Source organism: Oreochromis niloticus, linkage group LG6, assembly GCF_001858045.2.
Source record: "Oreochromis niloticus isolate F11D_XX linkage group LG6, O_niloticus_UMD_NMBU, whole genome shotgun sequence".
In the NCBI taxonomy this organism is placed as follows: domain Eukaryota; kingdom Metazoa; phylum Chordata; class Actinopteri; order Cichliformes; family Cichlidae; genus Oreochromis; species Oreochromis niloticus.
Genome location: NC_031971.2, coordinates 22,454,810 through 22,480,555, shown reverse-complemented (window position 1 = coordinate 22,480,555; position 25,746 = coordinate 22,454,810). Strand labels below are relative to the sequence as shown.

Here is a 25,746-nt window from a genome sequence, read left to right as displayed (position 1 = left end):
GCAGACAAACAGCAGCACCAATATCTGTATCTCCTGATTTTAAATTCCTAATGTGAAATTACTCATTTGTAATGTGATTTTACTGTCTTTCTGTTACTCACAATCACCAACTAATCAACTGTAAGCTGGGGAGTATGTACAATTTAAATTAAGTAGATTTAGCAAAATAAGCTTTGGTTATATTCTCCGCTCCACACTGTGCGTAGTTGTGTCACAGCTGATTGAGACAGGCTGTGATGGCTGCTGTAGCCATGGCTTTGCATTCATTGCTGGAATTGTGGCTGTGACACATTAGCTTAAACCTGGTAAAACACTTAACTGCACACAGAAAATGTGAGTGCACTAAAGTCTTGGCTGAATATTACATTGAACTTACTGAGCTCCTCTGATGCTTTAGTAACACAACTAACAGAACACACAGTGCTGTTGATCACATAGACTGTAAAAAAATATGGACTGCCATGGCTTCTGGGCGAGTTCGTCAATTACCATCTTGGTTTCATAAGGCCTGATCCTGGATAAATAGGAAGGTTGCATCAGGAAGGGCATTCACTGTGGCGATCCCTCAGGGAATAAAGGAGGGGCTTAAAAGTATCTTTAAGGTAGCCATGCCCTACGACATCTAACATCTTTAACATCTTTACTGCCTGTTTTATTCTAACTAGGACAATATTAAAAGAGAGAGAGAGAGCGAGAGAGAGAGAGAGCACCATGGTGTATTAATAAAGGGACTTAGAGAATCTAGAGTGAGGGCAGAGAGAATATTTTCTTGTAGACTTCTGTAGAGTCTGCCTTTTTCTCCCAACCACAGCACTGCTCATTAGAAACATGAAGTTTTATTGAAAAAATGGCTTTATTTTTCAGCCCTAGAGGCCATGTCCATCTTTACGATACAGTCTATAATTTAACACAGCTATTATGACTAATTTCAGAGGGAGCAGTATTGTAGCGTATTGAGCCATCTCCATACCATCACAGATTCAACCACAAATGCATTTTTAAGTCTGAGCAATAACCTCCAAATATCTGCAGAGAATATCTGGATATCTGCTACTATACACCAGGAAAAATGCAAACGGTTGTATATGAATACCACAAAAACAACTGCAAAGAAACCCAAAAGAAGGTGAGAAAAGCCCCCAGTGGTCTTTTAGGATTCAGATGAATACAAGGGAAAAATGAAGGCTGGAGAAATGTGTGTGGAAGCACCAGATTTAATCTTGCCTAGGAATTCGTCCAACCTCGATAGCGGCAATAAAACAGCGCTTGTTAACTTTCACTCCAGTGTTAATCCTTTACCGTATGATGCATTTTTACACAACATTAAAGGTTTGCCTTTGGTTGGCATGGAATAAACAAACACACACACACACACACACACACACACACACACACACACACACACACACACACACACACACAGAAAGACACTTCTTGCAGTTCTGGTGTCCTGGGCAGACACCCAAACTGTGGACAGCCTGGCCTGTGTCTCAAGCTGGGTATGTGCTGTTTTCTGTGTGTGTGGCATGTTGTCGCCATGTCGTGGCTTGTGTCCTATTATCACCCCTCTCCCCCTTTCTCCTCCTTACCCACACGCACACACACACACACACACCTCTGCCCCCTTCTGGACTCGGCCAGCAGCCAAGACTGCAGCACTGGGACACTCCATTCACTCAGATTGGTGAGGTGAGAAGAGGGAGGGGGTGAGATGAGATGTGTGTCCCCCAGGATGAAAGCAGCTCTGTGGGGTCACAATGAGACACAAACAGCCACCAGCTCTGTCAGCAGCGCCTACTGTCCAGGACGGACGCTGAATGTACAGGAATGTGGTATTCACGCCAGAAACAACTGTGTAGTTTGTGTGAGTTTTTGTATCAAAAATCAAGTAAACGTGCAGCTAAACACTCACACAGAAGCTTTAACTTCCAAAAAATTATTTTTATTCTGAATGACCAATAAAATTATGGCAAATATTTACAAATAATTACTTCTTAGTTTCACATTACAGGTACATAAATGGAATAATTCACCAACAACAGTCACTCAGGTGGACGGATGGACAGGTATACAGAGTATGAAGAAATGCATCAAGCAAACTGCAATTTAATATTTCACAGTAAACTCAAAGCCATGAAATAAAATAACAATAATATTAACAATAAAAATATAAAAAATAATCATAATATCAAATTCACCATTTATTTTCAGTTTTCTGAACAAAACTGATCACAGTTCAGGAACAAAAATAAACAAAAAGTGAAGAAAAGATAAAAAGAGGAAAAATCAAGTGATATGATATCTTTGGCAAATTCGCACTGCAGTAAAATACATTCAAATATTAAGACAACACACAACACACAAAGAGAAAAAACACCAAGTTTTGTTTGCAACTACTAGAAAATTGAATAAAAAACATACAGGTTTTCTTAAAGAAGCATTTATTTTTACTTTTTTTTTTTTAAATCCTCCCCTCTAGAATATTTGAAGGCATTTCTCGTCTTCGTTTTTGTGTTTGCAAGTCTTTTTCTTCTATTTCGTATGGTTTTTGTACAAGAGTTTGTCCTTTAAAACAGGCATCACAGGCTTTGGTGAATGTTACAGATATGTCATCTTTTTTGTCCCGTTTTAATTTTGAAGAATAGAACACACTGAATCGTTGGACCCGAATTTAATTTTTGCCTTGTTTGTTCATTTTTTAAAATTCATATTTTATTGTATTTGGACCAAAATGTCACAGATATAAATATCTCTTCAAAACCCCAGATAGGAAGTCATGGACACAAAAAAAACTCCAGATTGTTACACGAAAGGCCACAGTAAGGTGAAAAATTATGTATCTATTCTTTTTTTTTCTTTTTTTTTTGATTGAAACATCTGCTTAAAAAGCACAGTCGATTTTTGTAGGCTGAGTCGTGTGTATTACTCCTCTTCCACAGTTGAATAATATTAAGATGTACAGAACATTGTAACACTTCAGTATGAGATCTGTCCAGAGCCTAGTTATATCAGCAAGCATGAAACAGATTGTGCCACTAATTGCTGTCAAGATGTGATGCTGAATTCCCCTCAGGTTTTGGGAAGGCAGTAGCCTTCTTCATGGATTCATATTGAGATACAGTCAGGCAGTGCGCACTCGGCAAGAAATCATAATAAAGGAGGAAAAAAAACTCATTTGCATTTATTTCAGGTTCTTATTTGACTTGGAGCTGGGATCAAAATTCAGGATGCAATTTATTTTCATGGACAGTAAACTGTGGAAGTGCTGCAAATGAAATGTCTTTGTTTGATCTGAAACTGGTGTTTCTTTGTGTTTCAAAATGCTCTACAGCCACACGGAGAGAAAACAACATGAGATGTGAGCTCTCACAGAATGTTCTTGACCAAATAAAGACGCCGGCAGCAATATTGCCATTGAAATGACCTCGCTTTGGCACAAAAAACACCCAGCTTGATTCCTATGCAGAATTTCTGACAGGACAGCGAGCATCACGTCTGAGGAGTCGGCGAGAAAAGTGAGAGAAGTAAGAAGGCGAAAGGATTAATAGGGCTGTCTGAAGAAAGAGGGAGGACTTCTGAGGAAGGTCACAGCCCTGAAATCAAGAGAATACCTTTAATATTCCTAATCCTGGTGGTGTTGCAGTGGGGAGAAGAGAAGAGACGGGGAGACAAGTGCATGAGATATGATGAGATTAGGGCTGAGGAGGGATGGGGGGTGAAAAAGGATGGGATGAGCTTCTGATGGCACAGCAGGTTTGGCCTCCCCTGGGGAACACAGGGGCATAAGAGGAGGGGCTACCACCACTTCGCAAAGGACAAAAGGAGGGAGCAAGAGTATGTCTGTACTTATATTTATGTGTGTGTGTATGTAGCTTCTGCCTGCCACGCTTTCTATAGTACCACCCACGATGACTAGTCCCCCCCTTCATCACTGCAGTCAATGTCATAGCTGCCAATCGAAACAGCTGCCGGCCAATGAGAATCCAGTCTCTCCCAATGTGAACCAGTCAGGTCAAAGCAATGGCAAAGCAAGCTGTGTCCCTATGAGATGCATAGTTAACCAACAGTCCTGTTAATGTGTCACTGGACTCTGGTCTACACCGAATGACAACCACTGAGTTTGACTTGTTTGATTTAGCAACTTGACGCAAGCGGACACACGAGGCACGACTGGATTTACCTCCTGAAGGAGAATGACTTTAATCAATTATTTCTTATTGTATGAGTCTGTGTGTGTGTGAACATGTTTAGACATCTTTGTGAGGACAGAAAATTGGCATGCTACTATACTTGTGGGGACCAGCAGTCACTTATTGGGACAAAATGCCTGTCCCTAGGAGTTTGAAGGAATTTTTGAGGCTCAAAATGTGGTTTTAGTGTTAGGGTTACAATTAAGTTATGGTTAGGCTTAGGCTGAGGGTTAGGCATTCATCTTTGATGGTTAGGGTTAGGGTAAGCTGCTAAGGAAAGCATTATGTCAATGAGATGTCCTCACTAAGATATGAAACCGTGTGTGTTTCTTTTAAATACTGGGGTTGGAAAAAAGAAATTCATTCTATTCATGAATAAACTTGATATATTTCTGTCATGTTCTTGGCTTTTACTTATTTTATATATATATCTATATATATATATAGATATATATATAGTTTAACCCTGATCTATGTTATGGATATCTCCCAGAATTTGAACTTTTCAGTCACCCATTTCAAAAATATGCAAATATTATGCACTTGGTTGATGTTCGGATATCTTTTAATGATCCTAAAGTTGGAAAAAATATCTCACTGTCCCTCTGACTAAGGCTTGCTGCAATCAAAAAAACCTCCTTGAGATTGATTTGGTTGATACCAGTTCACCTGTTGTTTTCATGGAAGATGCCGTCTTGTGATCCAAACCAGAAGTGTGATCCAAACCAGATATGAAGAGCATTTGCCTTCACCTTGTGATAGCAACCTCCTGCAACCACTTGCGAACTGGTCAGGGAACACACTTTTTCCATAGTTACTAGTGGTTACCAGTGGTTGCCAGTCTCACCAGTCTCCAGACCTATGTGATTGAGCCTTTAGGAGCTGATTTCCCAGCAACCTTTTGCAACCACTCACAACTCGTTGGGGGATACTGATTTTTACCTAGTGACTGGTGGTTGCCAGGATGTCACTAACCTGTCTAGGCCTGGGTGATTGGCTCTGTAAGCAGGTTTTTAGCCCATTAGCAGGTTCTGCATATACACATAGAACTGGAGTTGTGTCCTGTGACTTTGCTGACCCATTTCTTTATGGTCAGTGTTGTTACACAGACTCTACCACCCACTGAAAACGTAATCATCTTAGGAGCTTTATTAACAATGAAAAAAAAAATGCAGCATAAAGTCTGCCTACATGGTAGTTATGCCTGCAAATGCGAATGATAAATGTGAGTGTTCAAAAACAAAATGAACAAAAAAAGGATATTTGTTTCAAACAGTGACATTTTTATTTAATTTATTCATTTATTTTGTTGAGCTATGTCAAAATTTGGGGTTATTACCTAAAGATAACTAAGAATTTTTGAAATAATATCATAAAATTTAGAGCTATAGATGGGGGGAAATGTAAATAAAATAAATTCAGTGGTGGAAACAATCTTCCATGAGTGAGGAATCAGTCACTGACTTTAATACAACCAGGACTATTTTCTGCTTTTCATTGCTGTAGCTGCCAAACAACATCTTTTTTTTCCCTCCAGGTTTTGTGACTGAAAAATCCACATTCTGGGAGATGTATGGACTAATGTGGGTGCTGCTAGATCAGCTGTCAGAGCTGCGGTGACACTGTTGTTGCATTGTGAGCATCACTGTGAGTTATTGGTACTTTAATCACCTTTATTTATTTGTAAAAGGCTTTGTAAAATCTTCAAACCCTGTGTTTGCCTGGGTAAATAGTAAGACTTCTGTTAAATGCGTTGCAGGGAGGGAAACTGAATCTAGTTTTAGTGACTCATAGTAGGTCCGGGGGATGTTGACATATAAAACTAAAGGCACTGTCCTTGTTTTCAGCTGGTGTGGTTCAGGTTCAATAATGCCTCAGAAGGATCAAGAGAAAAAGACAGAAATAAGGAAAGGCTCCCGCTGCGGTGCACGCTGGCAACACAGCGGGTGAGCGGTCATAAGAATCTTTCTTTAGAGTTGTGTATTCACAACTTTTAAGGTCTACAAATGTGAAAGGATCCACTCTATTACTATTTCAAAAAATCCCAGAAACAACAAATATTGAGAAACTAACAGCTTTGTTCAGGGTTTATAGTTATCGTATGTTTATAGAGCTATATATTATGCCTCACACTGCAGATTTGGTGCCTCCAATCTGTTTGCTAGTAGACACTACACAGTAGCAATGAAGCACTACACTCAGCCACACATACCAAAACAAAAAAGGAATCCAAACGCTCGCAGATGATGGCCAAAAACAACACCGCACACCTTAAGTCTTTTTATCATAGAAGAAAGCTTCGACACTAAAATCTAACTTCAAATGTGAATAACTGAAATCGCTATTGACATTGTGACTTCTCTTTCGCTGATTACTGTACAAGTCTGGTGAGGACAGAATTGAAACTGAAAGAAAGGTACAGGCTAAGGAAGATATTGCCCTCTCACAAGATCAATATATCGGCCCCTCAGACATTTGGGAAGGGAAAACACACTGATTTCAGATCTGTGCTGAGGGGCGAATCTGTCCTTGTCTGTCTGTACGAGATGGGTAAGGCCTCAACCCTGGTGTCATGCATTGTCACAGCGCAGAACTGATGTGGCAGACAAACAAACGAAAAAAACAAATCAGGTTTACTTTTTTTTCACGAAAGCAGTACTTTTATAGAAACAATTTCAGGATGTCAAACAAGCACAAGGACACATACTCAAAACGGGGAAAAGCAGAAGAAGTACTTAATGGTTCTGAAAGGAAGCTGAAAAAGTAGAATGTCACCTTAAGAAGATGATTGAGTCTCTTTGTGCTTTTGTAAGAAGTCAGCCGATCCACTAGGGGGGCCCATCTTTGGGGAGTTTAAAGACAGAGATAGAAAGAGCAAGAGAAAGAGAGGGTGCCACTGCTTCCTGTTGGTCTTTGGCTGATGCTCGACTGGATCAGCAACAGGAGGGATGCTCCTGACATTGGGTCTGATCCAGTCTAGCACCAACCTTCGTTTGGACACTTAAGAATAAAAAAAACCACAGAAAACTTATTAAGCGGCACCTTTCTCAACTGATACCAGGCAACAAACTATAAACAGGAAAATCGCAATCTGATCACACTTATAAACAAAGACTTCTTATATTGAAAGTTTTTTCAGAATTCATATTTCACTGCATCATCGCCGTCTTCATCGTCACTATTCTAGCACAACAGCGTGACACTATTATAAATCATTACAGGCATTCACTCTCATCACGGAGTGCAGCACAGAAAAGCTTCTTAATATATTACTCTGTGTCTCCTCCATTATAAATAGCTCTTGATCAGGACTAAATCTCGTCTGGGGAGGTAGGATACCACCATCCTGTACTGTAACACAACCTGATGGAACTGATTTTGGTCCGATGTGAAGATGAGTACTGTTTGTTTTACAGTAGAGGGCTCAGATTTTAGGCTGTGCTTTCCTGAAAGGTCTCTCTATGTGTTGGTCATTGGCTTTCAAACCAACTCAAATGCAAGTGTGAATGTAAGGCATGGATGTATTAAAAGAGCTGGGGCCTCATTTATACATTTTTATTATGTTCAAAGTTTGGTTCATTACTTATATTTAATTATGTGATGACCATTATTTATAAATCTCAAACCAACCTAAATTGATGGCACCTGTAATTTCAGCAGAATTGTGGGTTCAAACAGAAATAACCAAGAACCAAAACAAAACACAGAAAACAAAACTTTTTAGAGGACAAGCTCTCTTAAGTAGATTAAGAGAAAAAAAAGAGAATCCAAATTTGCCAGTGAATCTGATTTTGATTAGCAGGAAAATCATGGACAGTTCAGACTTACAAATTAAGATTTTATGAATGTTTTCTTTCCCACTGAACTGATATTCAGTGGGAAAGAATCATAACTTCATGTTATAAATGAGGCCTTTGGATGCAGCGCTGTCATCCAGCACGTCCTTTCAATTTTTCTAGTGGTCAAACTCAGTATTGCAGCCAAAAATACCCACGCCTCAAAAACTATCCCCCCCCCCCCCCCCCCCATTTCCTGAATCTGCAGAACTACTAATGTTTCTACCTCTGTTAGGTTGGCCCATAATCGTTCTGTTATGAATTTATCTGTGGACGTTGATATCCAGTATCCAGCTCTTCTTAATACATCCACTATGTGAGGACACAGTTTTCTTACCAGAAAATTGGATCATGCTTGACTTCAACTACTAAAACCCCACCCCTGAACAGCAAACATCCAGTCATGGTTTATTAACTATATTTAGGCGTGACAAGTTTTGGATTTTTCTACACGCTGAACCTGTGTGCATGGTGCAGCAGTAGCAATCACACACAGCATTTAAGGAGTCTTATCTTCTAAACTTCCAATCCTAAAAGTAAAGAATGAAGAAATGAGGTGAGATGCAAATGCTCACTAGCTTACATACTGCATAGTGCATTGGTAACACAAATGGATGGGATAGTTGACAGTTGTGTGATAGTTGTGTTGTTATAAGCAATCCGCTGCTTTAAAAATGACTAGAAATTTAGAGCATGTGTACTCTGCAGAACTGGAAAGCTTGACCACTATAACAGTAACAAACGGGATAGGGCAGAGCGAACATGCGTGACCCCGAACGCTCCCTTTGAAATAATGTTATCTCATTTGATGAACATTTCTGAGGGTTCCAGAGGAAAATGTGTTGAATCTGCACCAGAACAAATAGAATGGTAACGATATGGGTGATTTTGGTCAGTCAAAGTTAGGATGATTGGATTGTCTTTACTTCACTGTAGCATGGCATAGAAAATTGATTGATTAATGTGCGGTCATAAAAATAGCCTACTGTTTGAAAAAGTTGATTTTTCTCTAATCAGCTCAAATAATTTCATCAAAAATATTCCCAACTGGAAAACAACATTTTACCCAGAAGGTCACAATACAGATAGTTTTAATGCTACACACAGTCCGCTGACTTTTGGTTTATGACTGGTTAAAAACTAGATAGGGATACGAAGGCTTGATAGTGTGGGAGGGTCCAAATTTCCAAAATCTACTTGTTTACATAATCAGTTATTGACCTTGCCATACCTGTGTCCTCACAGTAATATATACCCAAACAGTATTGTGCTGCAGCTCAGGAGTGTATTCGTTGGTTTAAGTGTCACTCAAAGAAAATGCAAACTTCACCGACGTCAAAGATTTGAATTCTTCTCCTCTTTGCAGTCCATGCGAGTTTGTACTGAGCGGTTCCGATGCTATCCATCCCTCCCTCATCTCCTTCTCCTCCTCACCCAGCGACTTCCTGTGTCTACACGAGGGTGTCAGTGGCGGTCGTAGGTGGAGGCTGTAGCGGTGGCAGCAGGGCCTGCCCCTCGTGATGTTGCGCTGTAATAATATGGTGATCCTGGAGAGAAAAAAAAGGAAAAAAAATATGAAAATGTGATGTGAATCCAGGTTCTTTAACCTTGGTCTTTTTTCTTGTCTACATAATCAGATTATTAAAACCTGCAATTTCCGCCCTGTAAGAGCTGAAAGCAGAGAAAATACATCATTTTAAAAAGGTGTTTGCTGAGCATTTTACAGGCAGAAACGGAGCGACGATGGGATTTATTTAAGAGCTGTGTTTGATGGAGTCTAATAAAAGGTTTTTTTGTCTCTACTATTAAGGCCTAACTAACCATCAAGCATGATCGCTTCATTGTTAGTTATCAAGTGTTTGTATTTCCCATTCAAGCTACAGTTGACCACAGTAATCTGCTAGTGACCAAAGCAATCACAATAAGATTTGTGGTGCCACGCCCTCTATCCTAGCAACTGTCAGAAATTACTCGCTAACTGCTCAGAGGTTACCAGGTGGTCACTTATTCCACTGTGATAACAGGCTAAATGTATAATAAAAGAAGTTTATTAAATGTGTAATGAAAGACATTTTGTGATATTTAAGGATTTTTTGTATTTAAAGTTTTTGAATCATTTCACACGAAAAAAGAATACTGAAGAAACTGCTTTCATTTGATCCCTTCAGTATATCTGACAAATCCTGATTAGCAGCTGTAAACCAGGTAAAACTGAAAGTGAACTAAGCAAGAATGTAGGCAATTATTCCTCTGTGGGCAGGAAAAGTACTTTCTCTTTCAAATAAGTTTGAGTAATCTGGAGATTTGTTAATACGATTGTCTTGTTCTTTTGCTCATTTCTCTTCCCCGTGGACTTCTGTCGCAATGTCATCACACTGACAGATCGCAGCAATTAACTTGGTCAGAATAATTTTTTTTTATTACAGTTAGAACTGATGTTTAAAATGACAAAAAACAGCAAGACAGCTGTAATAAATCTGAATTCTCCCTTAACAACTTACGGCCTACTTAAATACGGTGTAAATGTGAAACGAGCAGCTTCAATTTTCTGTTGAGATTATATTTTACTTTGAATGTGAGCAGTGAAAGGCAGGGATGAGATGACATGAGCTGATGGAGCTAATGACAGAAAAAATAGTCTCTTTTTCATGTACCACCAATAAAATTAACTCCCTGACTCTTTCAGTCTTTCTCTCTCTCTCTCACACACACACACACACACACACACACACACACACACACACACACACACACACCATCTTAGTGACAGTCTAAGCTGACACACTGAGTACAGCTCTACTACTACTACTGATCCCCTGAGTCTATTCTCTCCCCAAGGGAGAGGTCAATTCAATACTGTAACCCCAAAGACACGCAGAAACCCACACTTACACACCTTAATACACACAGAAAAAAACAGTCACCTGCACACACACATCCACACCTGTCTCTGTTCCTTCCATCAATCAGCCTAGCTGTGTGTTGACAGGTTATGTCTGTCCACAGTCCAGGTAATCTCAGGAGCCTCTTTGGGGAAGTGAGGCATTAAGCCGACCTGACAAACTATTTAGTCTTACTCAAGGTTTCAGACGCCCTCTTCTCCCCTTTTGCCTCTTCTTGAAAAACTCCCCTTTCTTTCATGTCTCACCATTTTCCTCATCCGTTCCTTATCCTTTCTTTTGTATCCGAGGCTCTCCCTGCCCCTGCCTTCAATCTTAAGCCTTTCAGTGTCTCCTAATGTGCATCTTGTCCTCATATTATGTGTCCACTCATCCGTTATCATAAACTTCCGTTACAGTCTCACCGCATTTTTTCCCTTTTTGCATGCTCTACTGTCAGCTTTCCTCATCGCGGCATTCCCCCTGTGCACATACAGCACCTGCATGCTCACAAACACTATGCACTTATTTCTCTTGTACTCTCTTCATCTGCTTCATTTGTCTTTCTCCACCTACCTTGCATCTGTCCTGCCTGGCTGGTGAAGAGACTGGAGGAGCAGCCGATTTCCGTCCCCAGGAGAGACCCATAATCCTGCTGAAACACTGGGGACAGAGGGATGGAGGGAAGGAGGCAAAAGGAGAGGTGAGGAGAGGAAAGGGTGGGGCTAAGCTAAAGGTCATCACAGCCTGACCTCACTCACCTATTGACCTTTTAAACCATCACCTTCTGACTGTTTCACCTTTAATCATGACCCCTGAAATGGCTGCTTAGACAATGACTTTGACACCGACTGTTTTAGCTCAGGGTTAAACACTAATGCGGAGATGTAAAGACAGCGTTGGGATGTCTTTCAGAAACACACATCAATGGTTTTGGAAGTTAAAGCAGCATCCATTTAAGAGAATGGATGCTGCCAAGATATCTAAAAACATTTGGGTTTTTTAAGGTAACGCTTGCTGCTTGTTGGAGTCCCTCAGATCAACACTGGTGACTCTTTGGGACTAAATGAGCTGTAACTGTTTGTTACTCTGCACCTTTTTTGCTTGGGCAAGCAAACAGCTAAGATTCTAATATATTATATTACTAACATAATTTCTTTAGATTAATTTTTAATCTAAAGGTGACTGAAACATGAAACAAAAGGTGGTTAGACTCACTTTCCTCCATGACACCTATATATATATTTTTTTAAAAACCCAGTTCATTTAGTTCATTCCTCTCTTGCTATATCTGTTCTTCAGATCCATTCACACCTCAAATTGCCTGTCATTTAAACAAAAAACCCTCTGCAGACTGTCTGCTACATTACTACAAAGAATGAAATGTAATGCCATGGAAAAGATAAATAGAACAGTATTAGAGAGGGTGGAAGTGGGATGTAAGGTGGAATGTGATGAAACTCCACAGAATACGCTACAATAAACAATATGGGATACACCAACCTAATAGGCTGGGGTTAGGAAATCTCCATGATTCATTGTACGTTGAATACTGCGGATGGGAATATGGACTTCCGGAAAAATCTCCCCCTGTAGGAGAACAGAAAACAGAGACACAAGACATGGTTAAAAACATTAAAGGACAGGGAGGACGATCCCGTCTTGGTTTGGATTTAGGTGACGACTAGCACAGTTTATATATATATATTCAGGATATTATTCTTATCTCATTTGGCAGGAACACATGCTTGTGGAAATACTTTGCTATCTGAAGCTTTAACCGGCCTCTTGTGTTCAACAGAATAGTTTGCAGACTAGCTGATAGGGACAGAACCGGAGAGCTCGGTGCGAATGTAGTGGTCCTGCCATACAGTGGATGATAGTGTAGCTTTTCTCCCTCATTTAATACTTACTGTCTGGGGTCTACTCTTCCTGTTGCCTTCCCCTCCTGCTTTTCCCATCACCCCTTCCTCTTTATTTTTCTCTCTCGTCCTCTGGCCCGCCTGACTGCAGCCCGCCCGTCACCCTTCACATCAAAACAACATTCTCCTCCATTTCTTCTCCTCTTTTTTTCTCCACATATCTCTGTTGACTTGCTCTCTTTTTTCACTCTTTTGCTCTTTCTTTTCTCCTGAACCTTCACTCCTCCCAGGGGATCCCTCTCCCATAGCTGACAGTCACAGACCCTGATGCCCCCTCCCTCCAACCACCACCCATTCCTCCTCTCTCCTTCTCGTTCTGTCGGTTCTGCCTCACTGCTCTCCAACACCCCCTCTGAGTGTCAGCCCCCCTGCTGCAGAGAGAAAGACAGAGAGACAGAGAGGGAGAAGGCGAACAGCAGAAGAGAGTTGCTTGCTTAATGAAGGTATGATATTAGACAGAGCGAACAAAAAGGAGGATAATTTGCCTGAGAAGTGCTGAGATAAAACGTGCCGGAGCTGGAGAAGCAAAGTTTGTAGATTATCTCCTCGACTCATTCCAGTCAGCTCATGGAGTCGTGCAGCTTTGAAAATGCGCTGAGAAAAATTCAAATGCCTGCGCTGTTTGTGTGTGCGTGTGTGTATATATACATATATACACAAAACAAGTTTTCTTTGTGCTAGAGTGTGCATTTATGTGCGCGTTTAGCTGCGTCTGTCAGGTGGGGTCGGGATGTTGTCTCCATGGCATCCCTGGGTGCGAACATCCTCTCCCTTGTCATCACCGTAGTGACGGCAATGTGTCAGGTTGTTTAGGAGACGAGGGGCGGAGGGGAGAGAGGAGGGGAAAGAAGGCTCAGGGGTCTCCCTGGTGTAGCTCAGTGTCAAGGTCGCACACACACACACACACACACACTGTCAAAAACAAACACACATACACACAAACAATCACAGCACACGCATAAACATCCAGCAAACCAAAAACACGCGCACACACAAATATGCTGTCAAACCTGAGGACAGGACGGGGTGAGCGCAGGGGGACAGGGTGACAGGGTTACCCATCTTTAGACGTGCTGTTCCTACATGTCCACTGAGAGTGTGTGTTTCTGCGTGTCAGCCTGTGGGTGCGTGTGTGTTTGTCACAGACTGAATGATTGGGAATACAACTTGTAAACAGCATTGTTTTTTGACTGTGCTTCACTCCCGTTTGTGTCTCTCCCTTTATTTTTCTGCAGTGTATTTCACACTGACCACGACCACCACTGCAAGTCTGAGAGAGAGAGCGAGCGAGCGAGAGAACAAGAATAGCGGCTGAGGATTGAAACACAAAAGCATCGTAGAAGGCGGAGTGGAAGGGAATGAATGAATTAGTCGTGGGTCACTGGTGATTCTCATTAAAAACAAATTACTAATGTTGAGGAGGGACAGCTGTGCTACTGTGGCTGGTTTCTAATGATACACACACACGCACACACACACGCTAAACAGAAGCGCAAACACACAAATATATGCACACAAACAGACACACGCACCACCCCCTGGGAGCACTGTCACCCACAGTGTAGACAGACAAGAAAGAGGAAGTGGTGAAGCTAAGTACAGCCTCTGAATACACACACGCTCTGACAAACATCCAGCAGGAACTTAGAGGATATGTACGCAGAGATGGGTTGACATGATGTGTGGCGAGAGATGACACAGTTACTGTAAGGGAAAGCTATGTACATTAAAAGTAAAACAGCTTTAGCAAGTGTGCTTTTGCTATTACTCATTTTGTGGTGACAAGTCTCCACTGTGGGAAGAAAAAGTAAGTCAGTAAGTTGTAAATATATTCATTTCAGTATGACCTGCTTTTAGGTTAGGTTTGAGGCAGTGGTGCATGCTTGCACGCTTAATGGAGAAGGTAAGTCTCCATACGTCAGTGTAAAGCGATGGAAACATGACTGTGTGTGTGTGTGTGTGTGTGTGTGTGTGTGTGTGTGTGTGTGTCTACTCACCAGGTACCATTCCAGTGAGGGAGGGGGTGGAGTAGCTGCCCTGTCCAGTAGGAGGGACATGAGGAGGGTAGCCTGGCAGAGTGGTGCTGGCTAAATCTCGACCTGTAATCAAACACACACACACGTTTTGTTGTCATCAGTGTCTTCCTGCTATAAGTGCTATTACACTGCCCTGCGTCAAATAATAACATTTGTACTGTTTTCCAGAAAATAATTAATATTACATAATTCACTGATGCTGATTGAAAAATGGCAATAAAACTATCATCACATTTAATTTTGTCACAAAATGTGAATCCAATTTTCGCACAGGGTCCATTTTTACTCATTAAAATTCAGCTTCTTTAACACAGTTCACATATTTTTATAGGTTTCTTTTAACTGGACAGAATAAACAATTGACATGGATGCAAAGTTACTGCTTTTGTGCAGTAGGACAAAAGGCTGGCTCTGGAGCGATATGGATCCTACTCACAACCCACTGCACCCAAAGGATCTTCAGCATCACCTAAATAAAGTCATCATCCATTAGAAAGAATGGAATAAGATCCTTCTCACAATGCCTATAAGAAGAAAGTTCGGTTCCTGGAGCCTTTCTCACTGAGTCTAGACTCAAGCATCTCATATATATATATATTTTTTATCAAAAGCCCAAAATTAGTAAAGACCAAATGACAGGTTTCATGCAGCAGTTGAGATACATGACAATTTTTATCAGTGTCAGTATTAATTCTAATTTAGCATAATCACATTAATGTGTCCTGGGTTTAATGACTTTAATTGTCTCTTGTTGGACCAGAAGAATATTTTTAGTGCTAAAATACATTTAGCAATAAGTATAAATGCTATAAATACAGAAATAGGGCTGACCACAGAGAGTATAAAAGCCTCTTTAATAAAGTCATGGGCTCAACATTAAAAAAAAATAAAAATAAAAATTGAGATTTAAAGGAAAATTGATTAAAACCGAACTGCAAAATCTTTCTCACCGTGACGAGTGATTTCAATTAATATCAATTAATAAAGAAGGTAAGCAGTGTTTTTTTTCTACTAAATCATGCAGGAGCGGGCCATCCTTTTTGCCTTTTGTTTCCTCCAGTCCTGTTTCCCATCTCCTGGCATCTATTAATTTAGCAACTTCCCCCGTCTCTCGTTACCTGAATCTCCCCCTCCTTGCTCTGTCTGTCACTTGGTGGATAGGATATATAACTGCATTAGACTACATGACAGTGTGTCGACCCAAATCATTTCTCTATGTTTGCGCGCAGTAGACACTGGAAGTGCGTGGAGAGGGTGCCCTCCATTCATCATCATCATATACACACACTCAACCACACACACATGCATCAACACCCTCCTCCTGCCCCCTGCACACACACATTTATCATCATCATAAACAGCTCGGATGCTAACACCATCAATCCCATTCACTTCCCTTCCACTTAACCACCACTAACTAAGTGAGGAGGAGGAGGAGGAGGAAAGGGGAATAAGGTGGGAGAGGAAAATACAGAATATTAAAAACAAGAGGAACAGAAATAGCAAAAAGCAAAAAAGAGCAAACAGGTACCAGAATAAGAGAGGAGGGATATGTGCTAGAAGGTCAACAGCCATGGTAGATAAATATTTGTTTTCATGAGATAAAGTAAGATGGTTTGGACATATGACGGGGAGGGTTAGTGGATATATTAGAAAAAGGATGTTGAAAAAAGAGCTGCCAGGCAGGAGGAAAAGAGGAAGATGAGGCAAGATGGAGGACATGCAGGGGGTTGGTGTGGCAGAGGTGGAAGCTAGGGACAGGGTGAGATGGGGGCAGATGAATGGCTGTGGTGACACCTAAAGAAGAAGTTGTTGAGTAAAAGCAATATCACAGTATTAGTTTTCTCCATCTCCTGTATAAGCAACCATCCTGCACTCAAAAGTATTTTAAAGAAAGTATTAAAAGCTTAATTCGGTCGTCCAGTATGGCAACCTAGATTTATAATGTCACAATCTACTTTAAGTATTTTATAAACTGCCTGTACATTATATTTGTTTGAAATTTATGGTGCATACATTGAATAAAGACTCAAGAACATAGACTGTACAGTAAAGATGGACATAGGAGATTGGCATGAAAAGTGTAGCCAATGCAGAAATGCTTTAAACTAGCAGTACCGATAATGACCAGCAGAGGGCAACTCCTCAGGTCTGATTGTGTAGAAGTGTGTAGAAGAAAAACATCCAATTGTTCAGTTTATTTATTACTTTTTTAAACGTTTTCCTCGCAGGCTTTTATTTTTTTAGTAGTATTTTTCAATACAGCATGATGAAGATAAATTATGATTTTTAGAGTACAATAAGCAGGGTGTGCTTTAGGGATTTACTACTCTTGAGTTGACAATTCAAAACAATGTAGGCCTGCATTGTGGTTTTTTAGTCAAATCTATACCTTGCTTGTTTATGAGTAACACAAATACACATCTGGTCGGATTTTTGTTTAGTAAGCATGTTTTGTTAAATTATCGTAATTAATATCACACTGAATACACAATGCAATCTGTGAATCAAGCTAGCGACTAATGTGAGCATTAGCTTAATAAAGGATCATTTTAAAAGACTAATAAAGAATATGAAACTGCAGAGCAGCAGTCCACAAATAAACAGGCGACATCTAATGGCTAAGCCAATGTTACGTAAGTGGACAAAACATTCATTGTAAAAGGTCCTGCTCTGGTCAAACAAAATTCAGCCAATAAAAGCAGCACAATGTTGTTTTAAGATAACTGCTAATGTTGGCGTGCTAACATATCTAGACTAATATTAGGATTTTTAGTAGACCAGGGCTGCCCTTGGTCACAATTTTTTCATAATCTTTGTGTAAAGAATTTTTAGATTTTGTTGGCATGACCTCTTCTTGCACTGGGGTGGAATGGCTGGGATGAGAATTAGCACCACGAAGTCTGATTGAGTGGTTCTTCACTGGAAACCAGTAAAGTCCTCTCTCCAGGTTGGGAACAAACTGCTGCCCCAAGTGGAGTAGTTTGAGTATCTCAGAAAAAGCGGAGCAGGAGATTGGCAGATGCATTAGTCTAATGTCTGCAGTGATGCAAAGGCTATAACCACATGTTGTGGAGAAGAGAGTTGAGTGAAGAGCAAAGCTGTTGATTTATTGGTTGATCCGCATTTCTACCCTTGCCTGTGATCATTGGCTGTGGGTAGTCAATGAAAACCTGAGGATGGATTGATGAGTGGATGGATGGAAGGATTTTATTGCAACCCATCAAATATTTGTTGAGCCATTTCACTCAACACTATTTAAAATATTTAGTTTCATAAATAAAAGGTCTGTGACCAAGGAAGTTGAATGGCTGGCAAACATTGTCATGTCTATGGATAATGTGGCCTCCAATTACATTTCAGCAAGCATACATAGATTAAAAATCCTAACTGTACATGTCCCCATGCTAGGGAAAGTGGACAAATGGAGCAATAAAAGAAAAACTGCATTTATGGTTCTAATCAACCAAAAAATTTACATCTTAAATCCTTTCATTTTTCTGTCCTCTTTACTTCCTATTTCCCTCTGCACCTCCCTCCCTACTTGTGTTTCTCCCTCACATATTGCTTCCCTACTCCAGCCTCTCTCTGTCCCTCTCCACCTCCTCTCTCCTGTCTCGTGTAGTAAAGTTTTTCTCTGTGTTTGACGCGACAGCGAGGCATTAGTGCAGACGGGCTACTCATCCGCTCAGGGTCAGTGCACAGGGCAAGGAGGAGAGGGAGGAGAGGCTGAGAGAGAGGAGAGATGGACTCTCTACAGCCCAACTTAGAGGGGGCAGACAGGGCCAGATCCTCTGAGGTGTGTGTGTCCGTGTATATGCATGAGTGTGTATGTACGCGAAAGCGCACACAGCGTATTTGTGCATATGTTTGCCAGTTGTATTGATGTATCTGTTCTCCACAGCTTTCCTGCAGAGGTCAACGAACAAGTACAAGTCTCCTCCACGCTCACTTGCAGCTACAGATGAACACACATCCTCTGCCTCTTTTACTCTCATACTGTCTGCCTATCTAACTCTCCCATTTCAGCCAGCCATCAGAGCAACACATGTCAAACCTGGAGGGATCAAGCGGGCACAGTGTGTGTCCCTTTGTGTGTTTTTGTGCTATAGTAGACTGGGTGAAGTTCAGGATAAAATAAAATGCCCTACAGATTTGGAAAGACCTTAGAAAGGAGGGATGAGAGTGTGAGCGTTGCTCTACAGCATGTGTCCAGTGTATCACCACTTCAAGGATGCAATAACATTGCGTCAAACACACAGACGTCTGATCCCCTTGAGGGAGCTCTATTCTCAGGGAAAAGACAGGCAAGGAAATGTATGCATAATATTCAGAAGGTGTGTGTGTGTGTGTAACAGAATGTGTGTGTTTGCATGCATAAGCAGAAATGGAAATTTTTATCTCGCTCTCTTTTGCTCATGCTCTCCGTGTCCCGCTCTTTCTCTCTTCCAGCACGAGCAGGTAATATTCCTCAGTGGTTTCAGGCGGCAAAAACGAGCCCATTCCCAGATATCCCAAATTCCCAGCTCTATGATTCCCCTCATTACAGATGGGAGCGTCAAAGCCTTGTCCAAGTGCTCCCTGGTCTACTCTTAATTAACCACTGCCTCTCCCAGTGCCCCTAAATGGAAAAGGAGGAATAGACGAGGCTCTCACTTTTCATCCATCCTTCCACCTTTCTTTTCCTCCTTCCTTCTGAGTTTCCTTCCTCCTTTGAGATCCAAAGCGTTAAGCTCTTTAAGCCCTGACAGTTGTGGAGCTCCTGCCACTGCTGAGGTAGACTTAAAAAGCCTTTTACTCTCTGGGTGTGTGTGTGTTGTTTAAATACGACTGTCAGAGCTCCAGCTGAGGCTTGACTCTAAAGTATAAAACACCAGAGTTTTGTCTTCTGACTCAAATATTTTATGGAATTTTTATTTGTGAATTATGGGATTGTGCAGCAGTAGGTTAGCAGTTTTAATCCTAAAACAAAACAAAACAAAACAATCCTTTAATTCTCTCTTTAAAAAAAAAACCATTCACATTGTTTGTGTAACCAAATAGGAGGGTAGTAATTATAAATAGTACACATGCACTACTTTTTTAGTCTCTTTCATACATAAAATATCCACAACAGATCATTCCACTTCTAAGACGTTTGCTCCTCTAAAAGGCAAAAGCAACATGAAGAAAAGAAATGTGTACAGAAACTGAGTGGAAACGGGTCATTACCAAGTGAAGCTGAGGTTGGAAAAAATAACCGAGTACAAAACTTTATAGGAAAATTAACATTGATATGAAAACCCTTTATTTAGTCATTTCAAAATATCTTTCAGAGGTGAAGTTAAGATTATTAGCTAGGTGTAACTTTTACCTGGAACTAGTGAGTAGGACTGTGGACCGGAGACGCTGGCTCCTAACTCTGCCCCTGTGCCCGGATTGGCCAAACTGTTCTTCATCTCATCCAGTCCTCCTGCTAATGAAGCCATGGCCGAATAATCTGACGTCTGGAAGAAAGGAGGAAGTAAACAAAGTGTAAACTTATTAACAAAACATGAAAAAAACAAGTACATGTTATGAGGCTAGCTTGCTGTTAGATCTAACGCGGATGCAGTGTTTGTTACATCCTGCTACATTTCCAGCATGCGGCACTTTCCTCAGAGCAGAGAGCAAAAGCGCTTTAGAATGAACACAAACTCACAGACACACACACGCACATACAGAAACACACCTACAGCTGAGAGTTTATTGATCTGTTTACAAAGACAGGGATTTACTGTACAACCAAGTCCAACAGTCTATAACCACAGGATCAGCTTGCTCTTTCTCTTCATCCCTCACACACACAGGATACATAGACACGCGTATATATATCCACACATACGCGCTGGCATTACATAGACCACGGCTAACACAAAGCCTCTTGTCTCCCCAGATACCAACAACAATAAGAACTGTGATCATCTCAGCACACCTACACACGTTCTCCCAGTGGTGTTAACCCAGCATACACACACGCTGCAAAAACTTAAAAAGCACTCAGAGAAGGCTGAAGTGACAAAACAATATGTCACTGTCTGAATGTACAAGTTTTAAAAAAAAGGGAGGCTGAAAAGAAATAAAGAAACATGTGATAATGTGATCCAGACAAAAAAAAAGCACTGCAAAAAAATCAAAACCCACAAACACATGAAAGGAAATTAGCTTAACTAGCAAGATACACAAAAGAAGAAAACCAGAAAATGCTACAGTATGGTCGTACAGTACACAAATGTCAAATAACTCACTGTCCACAACATGGATTATGATCTTTGGATCATACGGACAAAACTTTGAAAGAGGTCTTTAATAACCCAGCCTGGCTGAAAGGCAGTGAGATGGGTGGATAATGGAAACTGTCCGCTCACCTGTGTTTGACCCCAGCACAGAATCACCACCCATCCATCCTCATTTCTCTACTAGACAAGTGTGTGTGTAATTATGTGCGGTCCAGGCATTACTCATCATGCAGGGACTTAAATCACTGTACACAGTGACTTACTGGGGACATACCCCTTATTGGGACAAAATCCCCGTAATGCAAATTATTACATTTTAAGGTAATATATGTCTTTTTCGTAGTGTTAGGCAAGTAGGTAAAGGTTAAAGTCATGTATTGACCTCTGAAGTCAGAGATATGCACATTACCATGTGTGTGTAATAATAATAATAATAATAATAAAGTCTTTCCAGAAATTGACACTCATGCTCATGCAGCATCAGGAGGTTTAAGCTGATCTGTTCCTTAAAATCCAGAAAAGGAAGTAACATCATGAGTAAGTCAGTGGAGAAAAGAGGTGCACCACAAATAAAAATGTGGGGCTTACAATAAAATATTTAAGTCCATTCCTCGGTGACCTTGAAGTTTATCCTCATTGCTTTGAGACAAGTGATCATATAAATAAACCTTGCATTACAGCAACAAGCAAATGCAAGCAAAGCATAGAAGCAAACACCATTCATTACTCTGTGGCCACAATTAAGACTGTGTAGAGAGGTACATTCAGTCATTTGCTCATTAAATCTGTCTGTTGTGTTAATTGAGTACTGCGAGGTAAGCTTTAGCTCTGTTTTAGCTAAGAGTTCATGTCACATGAATGTTTCTGCAGCAGTGTTTTTAACCGGAAAGCCGTAATGACTGAGCTAACTAAACTGCTCTCAGTCAGCTTCAATTAATTTGTGTATGTACTAAACAGCCCTACTCACAGTATTGGAAAAGAGACACATATTCATCTGGAGTCCGGCAATTAAATATAAGCATACAGTGTATGATTATTTAGGGGTGGCCTAAGCTTAGTAAGTTGGTCATTAAATTCTCCTCCTGACTGCATTTTGAAGCACACTTGACCAACACACTGAACCTCAAACTGTTCCCACTGTATGAGTAAATAGAACTGAGCAAATGGAATGTTGCACTTTATTGCATGAAATTCCTTCTGTAGTTTTTTCTCCATTCTGTTACTACTGACCTGTGCGTGTGTGTGTATGTGTGTGTGTGAGTGTACACTAATGACACCAATCAGAATTTCCTTTAGGTGATGAGGTGAGAGTTTTGCACTGACCCTTTTAATACGTCTGCATCTGTGTGTGTGGAGGTGTAAGTGTAGGCGTGTGTTTGTGCTCACTGACCTCTTAAACACCCCTGTGCTCGTCAACACACAACACAACCACTGGACTGTGACCTGTCAAATAAGAGCTTACGCAGTACACTACACACATCCTTCCTCTCTCTCTCTCTCTCTCTCTCCCTCTCTTTGGACTTCAGACGCACTTTTAAGCTCTCTTTTCTCTCGCACATCAAACACATCACACCTGTAGTTTCTTCACCCAATCATATGAGCTATCACTGCACAGCCGCCCGCCCGACCCTCCCCCCCTTTCTCTTGGCCGCTCTCTGTCTTATTATAATGGTGTCTAATGTGTCCATGTATCCGTGTGTAGATGGGGGCCAGGCAGCAGCAGCACCAGAGAAGAAGGGGTCTGCCGTGGTAATTGGCCATGATGAAGTTTGGCCAGTGGGGTGACAGGCCCGCTAAGGAAGATGGATCATTCTCATTCGCCCCCGTAAATGTTGTCAATTCCACCGCTCATACAGCGCCATCAGCCCTCATCAAAGAGGAGGGACGCAGCTGCCGGGCCATGGAGGGGTTGGGGTTTGGGGTTGGCGATGATGATGATGATGGGGAGGGGTTGTTTGGGGCAAGATGGGAGGATGCAAGTAAAGGTGGGAGGAGGGGGACCTGGTAGATATAAAGGGTCGCTATAAAGAAATAATAAGGAATAAGGAGGAGACAGGAAATGGGGCTGAGATGGAGGGAAATGTTAATTGATTGATAAATTAGTGGGATAGAGAAAAGAATGTAGAGCTGGGCACTCAGCAGCAGCAGCAGCAGCATCCCACCAATATATGGTAATACTGAGAACTTGGTCATTTTTAGTTTTTCTTCTGTGACCAATGAGTTAAAGCATTTGAAGTTAACTAACTCACAAACCTGACATTGCTTTGAAACCTAAGTCTTCACATTCTCGGATCTGTCACCGAAAGTAGACTCCCTGGATCAAATTTCACTTCATTACTCCACTAAAGTTACACATCATGGACGGCACTCACTGCTTGCAGTGTTTTATTTTCTATGAATGCAGCACTTTTTTAAGGGTATAATATACACAGTTTCTCATTGGTTGATTATTGCTGTCTGCTTCGATGCATTTTCTCCTTTCTTGTTTCGTTAACTCTGTCTTCTAAAGGGTTAGCAGATAGCAGTTCTTTATCATGACACTTTAACTCTTTAAAAGCAGCTGCACTCAGTTTTAATCTCACTCGTTCTATCACCGTCTCACTTCCACGCAGCAGCTTGGTCTGCTGTGTCAGAAATGGGACAGATGTGCCCAACTCAGCCAGAGACACACACATAAACACAAACAAACACACAAATACACACACAGACCGCCCCTGTTTGTACCATTTGCATATTAGTATTTCCTATTTTCACCACTTCCAAAATAGCTCGTGATTTCTCCATCTCCCACTCTCTCTCTCCCGTTTGCCACAGTGGCTTGAGTGCTCCTGATGGAAAATTGCTTGACTATAAACAAATACAATTCCCTCAGTGGCCCACAGACTGAGACAGGGATTGCGGGGAAGGAATTTATCTGTGCTCAAACTGAGCGTGGCAGCAAGGGGAGGATACTCATTTCCAAACAGGCGACTCATGGAGGCTCAGCTCCTTATGAGTCACGAGGCCGCTCTAGGCCACATGAGTGGAAATTTTTACATTTTTTATAATTAATTAATTTATCTAAGTTTTGCAGTTATTTGCTGTTATACTTCTTGTATGCATGATAAAAAAATAAAAAAAAAGTTTAGTGTAGTGATTACACAATGACACAAAGTGTGCTCTTTTTCATTCTACACAAATTTGAGTTGCATGGTTGATGCGTCTGATCACACTTAAATAGTTTCAGTGTTAATAATAAAATGTTGTGGCTTTGTGCATCTAAATCCAATCTTCAACTGAAAGCTACTTTTAACTGCGTCCAGACGCCCTTCCTGGTACAACCCCACAGGGATTTGTGTCTCCTCCTCTTTTACTTTCAGTTAAATGTGTGAACCACTACACTCTGGAGCCATCAAATCCAATCTCCAACTCCACTGTGAAATTTCCTACAGGATACTTTAATAAGCTCATGCTATAAAGAAATGAATTTAGTGTTATTTCTAGTTTCCCGACTACTTGTTTTCTCTTGATTTATTATTTGCTGTGTGGGGAAAACATTCTGGGGCCAATGATAAGATGAACTAGCTGAACAGACCCGAGATGCATTCTTCATTTTTGCCTTTAGTGCAGCAGTAAAGAGGAGGAGAGGGGAAGACACAAAGGGCCAAGGGGCGGATTCAAACTGGGGCCGCTGCATTTCAGCCACAGGGCATCTGGGCCAACCGGGAGCCCAAGATAGAAATCCTTATAAGTAAAGAAAAAAATCTATAATTTCAGTCTCCTTTTTCTCCGTCCACATCTCAGTGTAAACTGGTTCGTACTGGGTTGGGCGTTTGGACCCAGGGCAGCACGGATGGGCGGGGGTGCTGTCAGCCCTGCTGATTTATCACCTGGGTAATAGAAAGTGATTGAAGGGAAATTCAAATGAACTCTCTCTGACAGGCACACATGCAGACACACATACGAGCACGCACACATAAATTAATAGCGGGGCTTAATAGACTACAGGGTGAAGTGGAACAAGAGCAGGAGAGGCAGATGAGATAAAAGCAAGGCTTGTTAGGAAAGAAAGATAAAGAAAAAGGTCTGAAATAAACAGGATAGACGAGTAACTACTGCTGACAGATAAAATAAGATTTGCTTGTGAGCGGTATTGCTTTTGGTCTCTTCAAGTGGGACGAAGGAAGACAAAATAATGAGTGAGCCTCATGTTTTAGTGCAAGAAAGCTAGAAAATAATGAGGAGCTTGACGTAACCACTGAGATTACAGTTTATTAGTATAACACCTGAATCTGAGCCTCTTGCTCTTCTGTCTTTACTTTGGTTTTCACAGTTCTGGACACGTCTTTGTCCGATGCGCACACACTGACTCGCGCTTCATAAAAGACGACCCCATACAAAACATCACCAGCAGGGCCAAATCTGTCAGGAATGTCAGTCGCAAGGCAGGGTGACTCTCCTTGACCATAACCCCACCAATAGTGGTTACTGCGCACACTCACGCACATGTACACACACCTCAGCCCACATACCAAAGAGCCTAAGCTGTGGCTGTCAGCGTTAAGGCTAAGAGTGTCAATCATTCCCAGTGGGAAAAAGGGGGGTTAGCAGAGGCGGAGGACCAGATAGTCATGTAGATTTGTGTGT

General features: G+C 41.2%; 1 protein-coding gene across 4 annotated transcripts in view; it reads right to left on the bottom strand.

Moving 5' to 3' along the window:
- Positions 1–1,920: 1,920 nt before the first annotated feature.
- Positions 1,921–25,746, bottom strand: part of pax5 (paired box 5) — a 56,633-nt gene continuing 32,807 nt past the window's right edge. For all 4 annotated transcript variants that reach the window (XM_013275688.3, XM_005456847.4, XM_025908199.1 and 1 more), the window contains exons 7-11: positions 20,217–20,349; positions 14,825–14,926; positions 12,409–12,495; positions 11,482–11,568; positions 1,921–9,573 (exon numbers count right to left, since the gene is read on the bottom strand). In XM_013275688.3, coding sequence (XP_013131142.1) covers positions 9,491–9,573; positions 11,482–11,568; positions 12,409–12,495; positions 14,825–14,926; positions 20,217–20,349 — 492 coding nt within the window. In that variant the 3' untranslated portion in view covers positions 1,921–9,490. The remainder of the gene's footprint in view (positions 9,574–11,481; positions 11,569–12,408; positions 12,496–14,824; positions 14,927–20,216; positions 20,350–25,746) is intronic.